At 37.3% G+C, this 15,282-nt stretch overlaps 1 protein-coding gene across 14 annotated transcripts in view; it reads left to right on the top strand.

Moving 5' to 3' along the window:
* The window catches only part of MAGI1 (membrane associated guanylate kinase, WW and PDZ domain containing 1), a 468,514-nt gene that overhangs the window by 410,946 nt on the left and 42,286 nt on the right, over positions 1-15,282 (top strand). For all 14 annotated transcript variants that reach the window (XM_063426812.1, XM_063426813.1, XM_063426817.1 and 11 more), the window contains one exon: positions 4,426-4,457. In XM_063426812.1, coding sequence (XP_063282882.1) covers positions 4,426-4,457 — 32 coding nt within the window. The remainder of the gene's footprint in view (positions 1-4,425; positions 4,458-15,282) is intronic.

Raw genomic sequence — 15,282 nt, forward strand, 5'->3', positions numbered from 1 at the left:
TTGGATCATGGCTTTCGCAGAAGCCCAAGTAATCACGGTTCTGACCAGCATGTGAGGGTTTTTTTTTTTTTTTTATAGCAATAAATCCATTGCAAATGATGCTGTAGTCTCTTAAAGGAGAATTGCCACTTCTCTGGAAATTGCATCATTGAATAAAATATATCTTGATATAACGTGTTCACATATTTCCCAGCTGTGATGTCCAGAGAATCAGGATACCGCTGGGTGGGGTTAATGCGGGCAGGACAGTGATGCAATGATGTCACTGGCTCTGCCCCAATGGGAGAGAGGCGGGGTCTGCCCTAATATGAGCAGGTCGGTCTGAAGTGAATGCAGGCCAGCCCACTGAGAGCAGACCTTGCAGGGTGCACTTTTTCCATAGTATTAGTGCCCTGATCATAGTACAATCACGTCTATTGGGGACAGTCATGATGGTGGGACAGGACCTGAAAATTGGGACTCTCTCACTGAAATCGGGACAGTTGGGAGGTATGCTTATTTAATATGATGCTCCATTTTCTTGTTATATGGTATGAAGATTCAGCAAGTGACAACACAATCCAGGTCAGGCACCAGTGCACATAAAAGGCAATGAGAGGGAGAACAGAAATCTTGCTTTGATTTCTACTCTTCCACCAAGTTTGTTTTTAAAGCAGAAGATGGCAGTATTTATTGTAATTATTGACAGCAATTCTTGTGGTGTCTTGTAGCACAAACTATACCATAGGACTGCATGTTACTTAAATGTGTTATCTGTCTCAAGAGTTGAGGACACATCACAGACTATGAAGGTCAACAAATCATGTGTGACTCCATACCACACAAATTTCCAAATAGTCAAAGAGGAACACTTTCATTTTAGGGTTGTGGGAGGTGTGACCAGGCCTGGAGCTGTACTGATCAAGTTTAAGGGATTTACTAATTTTTGAAACTATAATGTAGTATAGTACAAGAACCATGTATCTTTCATTTTGCACAGGCTGATTTCTCGAACACAATTTGGTTAAAAGACCGATTACTGTGAGTATTATTGCTGTGGAGCTCCTAGACATACCACCAAACATTTCAAATGGAAAAAGGAAGACATTTTAATTTGATGGGTGTGAGTGGGGTGTGACCAGGGGCGAAGGCTGAGCAACTTGAGGTGACTTTCTAATAACAATTTATGCAACTAGAATGTAATTTAGTAATCAAGCTGTGTAAATAGAATACATTGTCCTTGTTCTAAACACATTTCTAGTATAAATAGTATAGTATTCAAAAACAGTACTGTGAGCATCATTGCTGTGGAGCTCTGTTATACACTCACACACCAAGAATATGGCCCTCCTAATAAAAGAGATATGTTGGCAGAAAATATGGAGAGAAGAATTTGACCCCAAAGTAAGGACTGCCCCGTCGAAATAGGGACTGCTGGGAGATATGCATAGGAAAGCAAAGTGTGTGATTTTGGACTGTCCCTCCTAAATAGATACTTGGGAGGTATGCGACTCAGGTGAGCATTGAGCTTCTGTTCGGCTAGCTTGCTGCTAACTATCATAAACTGGAATTTTATGTCCCAAACTATAAATTTGTCTTTAATTTGGTTTGATGGAATCTGTAGATACAGTTGTTAGCAGATTGAAATGATAATCTGTTGTTTAAGTCCTTTGACAATTTGGCTGAATTACAGTTGCATATGTTATCCATCTTTCTTCTTTATTTATTTTTTTCTTTAAAAAAAAATATTGGTGTCTGAAGATGAATGCTTGTTTGAATTGACATTTAATGGCATCACTGCAGTCCAATCCCGCATTAAGTGCAGGTGACCTTTTTCTTTCACATTTCGCAATAAACGGTAATCCTTCTAGTACATTGAGTTAAAGTTTTTTTTTTTTTCTTTTATAGGGATGGGGATCTGTGAGGCTTTACTTCTTCTGTGATAGTTTTGCAAAAACCCCATGCTAATGTGCTTGGTACTGTGCACCAAGAAATAGTTGGTGCTTGATGCAACCGATCAGAAATACATTTAGTTTGCTAGTATCTAATCAAGACATTGCATATTAATGGTTATTTTGACAATCTAGTTATTGAATCTAGATAGTTGATTACATTCCTAACACGAGCTGTAAAGACTTTCCAACATGTATTTGCTACGTTTTCTAAACATAAGGAGAATTAAACCAAAAGAGCATTTTTTTTTAAGCTTCTATTTCATGGTGATGGCGGTGTTGCTCATTCACTTTTGTGGAACTGAAGACGATCATTTTTTTGCATTATGAACGATTGTAATGTAGTAATTGATTCCATTGGAGCACTAATGTTTATAGCAGGAAATAGTTTTATATCTCATTTATGGTATATAGTAAGCTTCCAAGATTAACTGGAAATGTAGGAGATATTGTGATATTGTGAAAATAAGCAGGTTTTCTACATTTTAAAAAATGACTAATATATTGCTTCTGTCCTACAAATTGGGGTCATCTCCAACTCCAAGCAGTTTTCAATTAAAGGGAAGGAGATCAGGACTATAGGTTTATTCAAAGTTAGATTTGTGGACAATTAAAAGCTAGCTTCTAGGTTTCTCAAAAACCAAAGTATGTTTTTAGAATCTTCGATTTTGTTTTTATTTATTTTTTTAGAATTTTTACAACAATGTTTGTAAATCGTGCTAAAACTTGAATGAACGTAAGAAATGTGACTATTAAATTTTTTTATTTATTTTTTGATCTGCTGGCTGAGGGAACCCATTTTCCAATGCACGCGACAATTTTAACCACTCTTCCTGATTCTTCTACAAAAATAAAGTTTCTGTAAGATGCAGCAGACGTAGAGGGCATACGTCAAAATAGTAGACTCTGTACAGGATACAACATGTGAACTTGACAAATATATTTTAAATAGTCTTTTTAGTCTATTCTGAATCTATTTCAAATTAAATCTACCGTAACTTAAAATTCATAGCATTGTCTAGTACCATTTTCCCCAAAACATGTGGGTTATCTATCTAGCAAATTCCATAACACTGTACAATGGGTATCTATCTACTCAAAATACTTTCATTTGTTAAATTAACAAATAGGTACACTACAAAAAATAGAACATATTACAAAGAACACACTCATTTTTTTATTGTTTGATCTAGTCTACTTAAAATATTATATATATATATATATATATATATATATATATATATATATAATCATTATCCATGAATAAATATATATATATATATTCATGGATAATGATTATATATATATATATATATATATATATATATATATATATATATATAATATTTTAAGTAGACTAGATCAAACAATAAAAAAATTAGTGTGTTCTTTGTAATATGTTCTATTTTTTGTAGTGTACCTATTTGTGAATATATATATATATTTTCACGGATAATGATTATGCACATAATACATGCAGTACTTAATCAATATATCCAAAAAGTATACAAGAGCACTCAATGGTTTTGAAAGTGGGAAAAAAATGTGTATTTAGGGTCGCATATACAGATCAACGTTTCGGCCGACAAACCGGCCTTTATCAAGATCTCAATCAAGTACTTAATCAATATGTATTTTAAATTTTGAAAACTATATGTATTGTATATATAATCGTTATTATCCAAATTCATGAATATATATATATATATATATATATATATATATATATATAAATAAAAAATTGGAAGTTTCAGCAAATTTAGTGAAATATGAACTTGCTTTCTGATTATGTAGATGATAAAAAATCTCAGTAATGTAGTCTGCTAGACTCAAAAGAAAGGGAAAAAACCCAGCATGAAAAGCTCTTGTTTCCAGGGTTGTGACTGCTACATGTTTATTAACCTTGATGAAATATCTCCCTTTCACCAAAAAAAAAAAAATTAAAAAAAAAAATTCCTTGTTCTCTCACTTGCTGGAAAAGAAACCTTTTTAACACAAGCTCGTTTTTGTTGTGCATTCATTGGTCCAATAAAATTGACAAGCAGCTCGCGTCGAAAAGGATATATCTTTCTTTAATTATTTGCCAAGTCTCTCATAATCCAGGGGAGCATTTGAGATTCTGTCCAAGTGCTCAATTTCTCAGGCCGCTAAGGTCTGAATTATTCTCCCCAGCCTGTAGGCTGCTGCAGCACAAGGCAGCATAGCTAATGCAGATAGATTTCTGTCTCTCTCGTCCCCCCTTTTTTTTCCTCTTTTTTTTTTTCCCTTCCTCTCCCCCGCTTCCTCTTCGCTCTCTCGCTCTCTCTCTCTCTCTCTCTCACACACACACTCTGCTTTGATTCGTTATAAACAGACTGATAACTCCTGATGCTTAAGAGAATGCTGGTATTACAGTACAGATGGCTACGTTAGGATGATATACCTTGGGATTTTCCTTAGATGAACGGAACATTTGTATGGTAATGATTATTTTTCCCTTGTTGTCGTTTTTCAGGACTGCCGGTCCCAAGAAAGAGCCCAAAGTCGGTAAGCTAAAATCTTATTTATTTATTTGTTATCTCTCTTCTCTCTCTTCCCTTTGTGCTGATCTTGAGATTAAGACATCTTTATGTTGGAGCTGTTTTAGTTATTTGCAAATTAAAATGTGTTTAGCACTGTTTTATGCATTGTGTTGGGTGTACGATGTTCGCGAAGCTTATTCAGTACTGCATGATTAAAGAGCAGAATGCAGTAAGCAACAATGAACCCACCCATCAACAAAATGCTATGTCTTTATCATATCTATTAATCACGGAGGGTGACTTCTGTGGCAGCTTAATTTGGAAGAGGGGGGGCGGGGGGAGAGAGTGAGCCATCGTCCTTTTCTTAGGTAGGGAAAAATATCAAATGACTCCACTTTCTTTTCAGTATGAAAGGGTTGCAAACACCTGCTACCTTACCTTGGTGCTTTGGGACTTTAAATATGATCATAAATTCCCAAGGTTTTTTAAGCTTCACGTCAGCGCTTCAGTGTATTTTATTTCGTTTCTTCTTTAAAATACAGCAGGATAGTGTCACTGTCAGATGCCGTTAGTAAATTTAACCAAAGAAGGACTGCTTTTTGTTTCTATATCAGCCTCTATGTCTCTGAATCTTCTCTGCGGGAGCCTGCAGGTTTGGGCTTTCTTTAAACATTTATCTTTTATTCTTGTTCTATATATATTTTGTTTTTTGTGTTTTTTTTTTCTTTTTCTTTTTTTTTTGTTTCCAGCACAAAATAGTAGCCTTTCTGTTTTTCCCAGAAAGAACGGCAAGAGATAGCGAATATAGACACACATAAAAAAATCCAGCCCGTTTGTTTAAAGTGCATATCAATAATTCACAAGCTGCAGCTAATTGATGGATTATATTTGTGGGTTTTTTTTTTTTTTTTGTTTTTTTTTTTGTGTGTGTTTGTGCAGTTGTTTAGGCGTATATGTATTGTATTTTTTTGGTGGTTATCATGATCACCATTCCAACGTTCTCGTTAACCATTTCAGTGCACAGGGTAGGCACTCTGCCTCTTTAAGGGTTAAATTATTCTCAAACCGAGAAGCATTTCTGTTATTAAGCACATTTTAACACTGTCATTATTTCTTTATTGATATTTTGTTGCAACACAGTCAAAAATATTTTTTTTGGGGAAAAAAATATCACTGATATAGGGCTAACATGGTTAACACAAAGGTTTCGTATGTGCATACTTATTCATATTGGGTAAAATGCAAACTTTATGTCTCATAGTTATTTTTCTTATTAAGAGATTTGTATGCATCAAATAAAATTACAGTCTGTTAAAATCAATAGATTTTTAATTATTCTGAAATCCGCCTTGGATGACATCTGTGTTAGTTTTGTTATGATTTTATATTATTTTTATTTGTTGTGGGAAAACTGCACTTATAGGCATGCCTGGTGTACAATATATGTAGAGTATATTTTCATGTACCGCGCATCGGTCTCCAATCGACAAGTTCTGACTGTGTAATTGGAACAGCAAATAAATAGTATAGCGGTTGCAGACAAAGAATAATTGATATAATTCTGATGTCTTGGGGCACTGCTGGGTAGTCACATGACTAGAGACCCGTGCTAGTGTCACTTTACATTAATGCAAAGATAGAGAATAGCAGTTTATGCTCACAATCCTAATCACAAAAATGTCAAACTCTATGCTTATACTTCTGCACTGTAGTCAGAAATAATTTGGCCTTTGGTGACAATGACTCGAGTACGTAAAATAAACCTAAAGTGTCTTCTCTTATAATTAACAAAAAATCCATTTAAATAATCCCTTGTTCAACAATGAGAGATGCTCTTACGAATTGTGCGTGCTCTATTGACAATATTACATTCCTATTGCCCCCAAAAAGCCCGATTTCATTTGTGATGTGCAAAGCAAGATAAATCCTTGGGCTTTAGTTTTAAGCTCCTTTACAAGGAATGTTCAGAAGCCCTTTCAGTAAGGTGTAATTAATGGTCTGGCTGGCAATTTTTAATTTTTTAATTTTTATTTGATATTTTTGTTTTTCAGTAATCAGATCCATAACTTTATAACACATTTGAAAAAAAATTGTCAAGGAGAAATAATTCCATATATATATATATATATATTTTTTTCCCGCAATACAGAGCAAATCCTGTTTATAAACCAAGCTTCTATTTACATCTAGCGTGCAATGACAGCAGGCATTTTCTTTATCTGCAGCCGAACTACTAGTGGTTGTTTATCCCTGCTAACGTATAGAATATGATAATGATACCAGTGTTTGTATTTTGCTGCACATGTCCAGAAGGGGCAGAATCAGACTGACTGACGTTTTCTTTGCTTAAATGGACAACACAGTGTTCACCATGACAACTGCAGGGTCATGTGCAGCCGGCTGTAGCAACCATGAAACCAAACTCGCATTTCACAGTATTTAACTTGGAATTCAGGGACCTGACAACATATAGAACATTGGCAAACTGATGGAACTGAGCTGTGGACAGCTGTTTTAGAAGGTTCAAAAAATGCAAATGTAGGTTGCGATCTACCCAGAAAATTAATTTCTTAATGGTGATCCTTCTGTAATGACCTAATTTTTGTTAAAATAAATACAGTATTCAGCGCACAAAATATATTTATTACAATGTTATTAGAAAGCAACTATTTCAAGTATAATATATGATGATTTGGTCACACCATTTGACCATGTTATGATAAAGGAAACCTATAGTCCCACAAATCTTTTTATTTTATTTATTGGACTATAAATTCCCTGCCATTACAGTGACCTCTGTCCAACTCAATTTCTGTAGAAAAATGTAGCGGTGATAGATTTTATTCACTTTGTTTCTGTCACTGAGGCACCATCGTTGCAGCCACTTTGCCTCTTTTTTTTTTATCTGCAATCCTGCTGATGTCTTCCATATTCTCATCCAATGCTTCTCATAGAAAAGAAGCAGATTGCTGTGCTCCTCCAATCCAATGCTCTTTAAGAGAAGCATTGATTGAAGAACAAAGGCTGACTCTGTTATAGCAGTGGAAGCACCCTCTAGTGACTGTAAAGAAGACAAACGCTATATGTGTGTTTAGCCCTGCAATGTAAACATTGCAATATGTAGAAAATGGCAAGGAGTTTTACACTGCAGGTCTAAAACAAAGGGACACCAGACTTATATCACTTAATTGAAGTGGTCTGGGTGTCTATTGTGGTCTTTTAAGGACACAACAATGTTAAAGTACTCGTATATTAGAAGGTCCTAACCAAATTTTAACAAGCGAGATAAATATTCTATTGGCTGTATTATTTACTTGCATTGCTGCTATATCCGCTCCAATTCTCGCGAAAACATGGCCCAGCTTTCAATTTAAAATTAGATTTGGAGCCATCCGTTTTGGACTGATTTTAAAATGTTACATAACTAAACACAATGTTTAAATCTAGTATCAGTCACCAAGCTGTAGATTGGGCAACCTTCGGCACTCCAGATGTTATTGACCACATCCCCCATAATGCTCTTACACCCATAATGCTGGCAAAGCATCATGGGAGGTGTAGTCCAACACATCTGTAGTGCCAAAGGTTGCCTATGTCTGGGCTAGAGTATTAATAGCCTAAAGAGACATTGTCACTGTCTGGGGTCTTTGCCATTTCGCAAATACCCCTGGTAGTAATATCACCGCTGGTGGCTGGGAGGAGAAATGGGGTGCAGGTAAGGGTGATTTTACTTACCTGAACCTCTCACTCGGTGGTGATCCATCTTGATCTAGCAGGTCTTCTTCGGAGCCAATGTCACTGCTGTGCTCTCATGCTTAAACACTTAGGCTCCACCCTAAGTCAGGTGAGGAGAAATACAGAAACAAAGTAGTCCCTACTACATTGGAGGGGGTGACTGTGCCGCTTTAACTTTAACAGAAACAGTGAACTGTAACTCCTATGATTCTCGCCAACAATGTATTCTGCATGCTCTATGAGCTGCGTCTACATCAGCTGGATGATGATTTGCAAAACAGTGAGGTGGGCTACAGTTCTAAAAACACAAAGCAAAATAGCATGGGAAGCATATTCTATCCCCAATGTTGTCTTTTTTTTTTTCTACTTGTAACACTGTTTAGTGAATACACCCCTTTGGTGTAACAAAGTTTCTGTTTCATGTCTAGACTGTAAGATTATGTCCTTAATTTCTGTGCATCCCCAGTAAAGCTTTAAATCCTTTCTAAAGTCCCAAGATATTCTTTAACAGTCTTTAGCATCCATTGCATTCTTTGTATTGCTGCTCCATATAATGATGACAATCAGAAGATGAATATACATGAGTTGGAGTTTGCAGTTTAATAGATATTTAAAAAAAAAAAAAAAAAAATTGCGGATGCAGGTGTGCAGTACATTGAAGTTATATGAAGTTCAGCTCCACGGTGGCTTGCGGGTTAGTGCCCCCTAATAAACACTGACCTTAAGTGCAACCTTGAGCATAGTAGAACATCGTGGGCAAATAGTTTACAAACATCTGGGGTGCTAAGCTAAGCCATCAGTGATAAAGACATTAAAGTAAAGATAACAAATAGTTGTTAGTTTGCCAGATGGTCATGAACGTGGCTGAACTGCTTACCAAGACTCCTTTATCCTTCTAATGGAGTTTAACACAAAAAAAATCAATCTCCTTCTGTGTTTTCCAGTAGAAATGATTTGCATGTCACATCAGCTTTGGGTGCCAGAAGTTTACCAATCCTTAGCTTCCCATCACTGTCGTTATGTAAACTAATCCTTACAATGTTAATGGCAAGGCAGTTTCTCTTAAATTTGTTTAATCATTAGTGCATTGCTACACTCATTCAATCAACAGGTAAAGTGCAGTGCCCAAGTTATCCCATTTCTGTAATATAGATTTTTGACGTGTTGGTCAAGACACTAATATTAATATTTGGAAAGCTTTCTAGCTTATTTTCGCTTCAATGTAAACTTTGGAATGCATGTCCTACTTTCTTCAGATAAGTAATCTCATCATTAATTATCAGGAACATTCATTTAGGTAATCTTCTACATCTGTCCATCTGTCCTTTGGTCTTTCTTGTTATCCATCTTGTCGGTCATCTATCCACTTTTTCTGTTGGCCTACTTATTTTGTGTGTCATCCTATCTATCTCACGTTGATCTTTCCATCTTGCCTGGCCCGTATTCCTCGACTGTTGACCAGCCATCTTGTTTGTCATTTAGCATGGCTGTTTATCTTGAGGGTTGAAGTCTTTTCTTCATATACTTTTACTATTGTTTTGCATAACACTTCAGATTTACTAATATTTTAAGAATAGTTGTCTTAGAAATCATCGGTGAAGGGATGGGGCCAGCATATCATTATAAAAAGTTTCTTGTTGGTCAGCAAGGGTAGTGGACGCATGAAATAGCTTTCCAGCTGAAGTGGTAGAGCTTAACACAGTAAAGGAGTTTAAGTATGTGTGGGATAGGCATAAGGCTATCCTAACTAAAAGATAAGGCCAGGGACTAATGAAAGTATTTAGAAAATTGGGCAGACTAGATGGCCTAAATGGTTCTTATCTGCCGTTACATTCTATGTTTCTATCTATGTTTCAAAGCCATCCCATTGAAGCATTTTTTTATTTTAATTGATTAAATCTTATATCCACAAGAGTGTTGACAACTTGTAAACACGAAGTATCACAGTCGTGTGATAACCCAACACGAGGTATGTAAACCCACTGAAAACTCAAGCACGTATTACCAAACTCTAGAATAGTCTGATTTAAAGTAGGTAGAAAAGAGTAGTCAGAGGATTGCCAAAAATCAGAATACCAGAGATCAGGAGAACGATACAAGAATAGCCGGGTCAGGATACCAGAAATCAGGAGGACAAAATACAAGCCGAGTCAGGGAACCAGAAAACAGGAACGTCAAAAGCAAGCTGGGTCAGTACACAGAAACCGTAAATACGCAAGGAGAATCAAATATCACTAAGGGGGACACAAACACAATAGGGCAAGGAACAAGGCAAAAGGCACCCTTTTTATGAGGGAGCGTCTCTTGCTTTAAGGCCACGCCCCCAAAATGTTCTGGGCTGGTATGGATGACGCGGGATTGCGTCAATGACAAGGGGCGTGACCGGCTTGGGGCATACTGAAGTCATTGGAAGAGGAGTCTGCCCTGGATCCTGCACCTCATGGGCGCGGTGGAATAAGGCAAGAGATTTTGACACCAAGACTACAATGACCTATATGTAAAAGAAAGAGACTCTAAATGAAGTGTTGAACTCGTGCACTTACCCAATAGCTAACGTGAGTGGAATATACTCCGTTTCTCAACCTGACTCTTTCATATGTTCTAACCAGGAGCAAAACCAATAGCTTTCTTTTAAATAAAAAACTGTAGCCCACTGTTCTCTAACAATCTGGGCCAATTTGCCAAACATCCGTTTTACGTACCTCCATCTTAAATGCTCTTAAATGCTAATTACCGTAATTTTCTTTCCAATGTCCAGTATGTCAACGGTAATAACTGAGAAAGTAAAATAAAAGTTGCAATAACGTTACATTGTTGTTTTTTTTTTTTATTATTTTTTTTTAACCCCACTAGAAAGGGGATCCAGCACTGTTTCAACCCATGAAGTGTCTTTGTTAATTTCAGTCATTTGACTGGACCATCCTGGAAGAACATAAAACACCTTAGGCGCTTCAACCACTGTCTTCAAAAGTTCAAATCATTTCTGTCCTTTTCTTTCAGTAGGAATGTGCAGAAAACTTTGTGAATGCATATTGCTAAAAATATTATGAATGCTTAAGTTATATGAATGATGCTCAGCCCAGTTTTGTTAGAATAAGAAAAATATCTGGTAAAATATATTTCTTCTCTAAAAACATAAAATAAAAAAATTAAAATCCCAGCTAGGGAAAACTAGACTTGGTCTAGAGATGGAAATGTAATGGGGAAAAAAAGCCCTTTAATAAGAAAATATTAAAGAAGTTCTATTGAAGAAGAAAAACAAGAGTAATACAGTTAAAACTCCGTAGAGCATCCAAATGTGGACGAGGTGGAATATGTATTATGCGTTAACCTAATTTGAAGTACATTGTGAAAAGTTTTCCAGCATTTACCTTTTCAAATCTCATTGAAAGTGGCACCGTTATCAAAATGTATCCGTGCAGTCTCGTATAGCTTTTCGAGTATATTACCTCTGCCTTTTTCGTGTTTTAATTCTGTGTAGCTGCTTTGCTGTTGTGCTTTTCACTTCATCAGCAATTTAAAATGCTGCATTTCATGCGCGGAAATATCACCTGTTGATTGGCTAATGTCACTGAATATCATTGGCAATCTTTATTTAGATCAGTAACTACATTTATCCGTTAAAAATTTAAATTTTACGATTAGCTTTTTCAAACTGGAAAATAGTCCTATAATACCTTATGGCTTACCGTATATACTAGAGTATAAGCCGACCCGAATATAAGCCGAGGCCCCTAATTTTACCCCCAAAAACTGGGAAAACTTATTGACTTGAGTATAAGACTAGGGTGGGAAATGCAGCAGCTACTGGTACATTTCTAAATAAAATTAGATCCTAAAAAAATTATATTAACTGAATATTTATTTACAGTGTGTGTATATAATGAATGCAGTGTGTGTATATAATGAATGCAGTGTGTGTATGAGTGCAGTGTGTGTATGAGTGCAGTGTGTGTATGAGTGCAGTGTGTGTATGAGTGCAGTGTGTGTATGAGTGCAGTGTGTGTATGAGTGCAGTGTGTGTATGAGTGCAGTGTGTGTATGAGTGCAGTGTGTGTATGAGTGCAGTGTGTGTATGAGTGCAGTGTGTGTATGAGTGCAGTGTGTGTATGAGTGCAGTGTGTGTATGAGTGCAGTGTGTGTATGAGTGCAGTGTGTGTATGAGTGCAGTGTGTGTATGAGTGCAGTGTGTGTATGAGTGCAGTGTGTGTATGAGTGCAGTGTGTGTATGAGTGCAGTGTGTGTATGAGTGCAGTGTGTGTATGAGTGCAGTGTGTGTATGAGTGCAGTGTGTGTATGAGTGCAGTGTGTGTATGAGTGCAGTGTGTGTATGAGTGCAGTGTGTGTATGAGTGCAGTGCGTGTGTGAGTGCAGTGCGTGTGTGAGTGCAGTGCGTGTGTGAGTGCGTGTGTGTGTGTGAGTGCAGTGTGTGTGTGAGTGCAGTGTGTGTGTGAGTGCAGTGTGTGTGTGTGTATGAATGCAGTGTGTGTGTATGAATGCAGTGTGTGTGTATGAATGCAGTGTGTGTGTATGAGTGCAGTGTGTGTGTATGAGTGCAGTGTGTGTGTATGAGTGCAGTGTGTGTGTATGAGTGCAGTGTGTGTGTATGAGTGTGTGTATGAGTGCAGTGTGTGTGTATGAGTGTGTGTATAAGAGTGCAGTGTGTGTATGAGTGTGTGTATAAGAGTGCAGTGTGTATGCAGTGTGTGTATAAGAGTGCAGTGTGTATGCAGTGTGTGTATAAGAGTGCAGTGTGTATGCAGTGTGTGTATAAGAGTGCAGTGTGTATGCAGTGTGTGTATAAGAGTGCAGTGTGTATGCAGTGTGTGTATAAGAGTGCAGTGTGTATGCAGTGTGTGTATAAGAGTGCAGTGTGTATGCAGTGTGTGTATAAGAGTGCAGTGTGTATGCAGTGTGTGTATAAGAGTGCAGTGTGTATGCAGTGTGTGTATAAGAGTGCAGTGTGTATGCAGTGTGTGTATAAGAGTGCAGTGTGTATGCAGTGTGTGTATAAGAGTGCAGTGTGTATGCAGTGTGTGTATAAGAGTGCAGTGTGTATGCAGTGTGTGTATAAGAGTGCAGTGTGTATGCAGTGTGTGTATAAGAGTGCAGTGTGTATGCAGTGTGTGTATAAGAGTGCAGTGTGTATGCAGTGTGTGTATAAGAGTGCAGTGTGTATGCAGTGTGTGTATAAGAGTGCAGTGTGTATGCAGTGTGTGTATATGAGTGCAGTGTGTATGCAGTGTGTGTATATGAGTGCAGAGCATTGGTGGGGGGTGGGCATTTTATTATTTTTTTTTTTTTTATGTTATTTTTTTAGGTAACTATTTTTTTCTTTTATTATTAATTGTATTATTTTTTTATGTTATTATTTTAATATTTGTTTTTCTTATTATTATTTGTTTTATTATTAATATTTTTATTTTTTCGTCCCCCCTCCCTGCTTGTTAGCTGGCCAGGGAGGGGGGCTCTCACTCCCTGGTGGTCCAGTGGATGGGCTGTAGGAGGGGCCTGTCAGGAAGCTGTAACTTACCTTCACAGCAGCTCCTGTCAGCTCCCTTCTCTCTTCTCCGGTGCGTGCAGCTCCCAGGTCAGCTCCCTCTGCAACTCTCGCGGCCGCGCGGAGCGTTGCCACGGTAACCCGTGGCAACGCTCTGACCCCGCGGCTCTCGCGAGAGTTGCAGAGGGAGCTGACCTGGGAGCTGCACGGACGGAGGAGAGAGAAGGGAGCTGACAGGAGCTGCGGTGAAGGTAAGTTACAGCTTCCTGACAGCCCCCGGTCCATGTCTGTATTATGGCAATGTAAATTGCCATAATACAGACAACTGACTCGAGTATAAGACGAGTGGGGGTTTTTCAGCACAAAAAATGTGCTGAAAAACTCGTCTTATACTCGAGTATATACGGTATTTGAATTGGTTAATAATTGATATGTTAAGGAATATTGTTTAAAATTTAGGTAAAAAAAAAAAAAATACTCAAATGACACACTTTAAACCAAGCATGTCAACCTCAAAAGAAAATACGGGCAAAATAAACAAGTTTTAAGTTTCTGTGGGCCGTGAAAAACAAAAACTTCAGTTTTCATAGAAACGTAGGTTTATTTTGAAAAGTACAGTATAAAAAAAGTTGCCTTACAGAACACTGTACGTGCTCACGCTCGTAGGGCTTCAAAGTAAACAAAAGAGCAAATTTTATTTGAGGAGGAGCTTATTTGCATATAACCAATGTTTAGTCCAACTACCTTAACATATTAAGACAAGTTTGATAATGGGACTGAAATGGTGAATGTAACAAATTACGTTATCTTGTTGATTTAAAAAAATAAATTCAATTTGTGTTTATTGGAGTTTTAAACCCAAAGTATACATATATGTCATAATCTAGGAAAGGATATTGTGGCGAAACCGACCTCACCACGTGTCCTTGGAGGGGGCTGCTTGCCCGCCTCTTGCCTTTGGACTATGGACCCGACTTTGTGACTGTTTTTAACCCAGATAGCTATGCCATGGAGCCCATTCGTGTAGTTAAAGACTTCTGCTCCATGACAATTGAACTGTGTGAATAGGATCTGAGCGCTATTCGGTAGTTGTGTGCACTCAGATCCCAGCTATCTGGGGATATGTGACATGTCTGTGTTTTATGTATAAAATGTGACTTTGTGTATTTTATAGTATTTTAATGCTTTGTGCTCACCATGTGCATAATGGAGTCTTGTCTCTGTCCTGGGAGATAATTGAATTACTTCTCAATTATCTCCAGGATAGAAGACTCTAAAACCGGTCTGGGCCAGATAGCCATGTGCCAGCCAGGGCCCAAAAGATATTTTACTAACTTCTGAACCCCTGTTTGATATGTTGTTCCCCTGAATGGATTGATTGTGAATATGTAATTTTTATGTGAATTGGATGTATGGTTTTAGAGTTATGAATGTTGGTTAAAAAGTATGTTTTAAAATTTATGTATAATTGGATTACCTCCCAGGCTAAGGGGAGGGAATCTGTGGGATATAACCATTGTGTGATTGGTGTATTGTAAATCCCTCCCTTGCATGGGAGAATCCTTTATAAGACAGTGTGTGAATAAATCTGGAGTTCCTGTTTTAACCCTCAAAG

Source organism: Pelobates fuscus, chromosome 7, assembly GCF_036172605.1.
Source record: "Pelobates fuscus isolate aPelFus1 chromosome 7, aPelFus1.pri, whole genome shotgun sequence".
Taxonomy (NCBI): domain Eukaryota; kingdom Metazoa; phylum Chordata; class Amphibia; order Anura; family Pelobatidae; genus Pelobates; species Pelobates fuscus.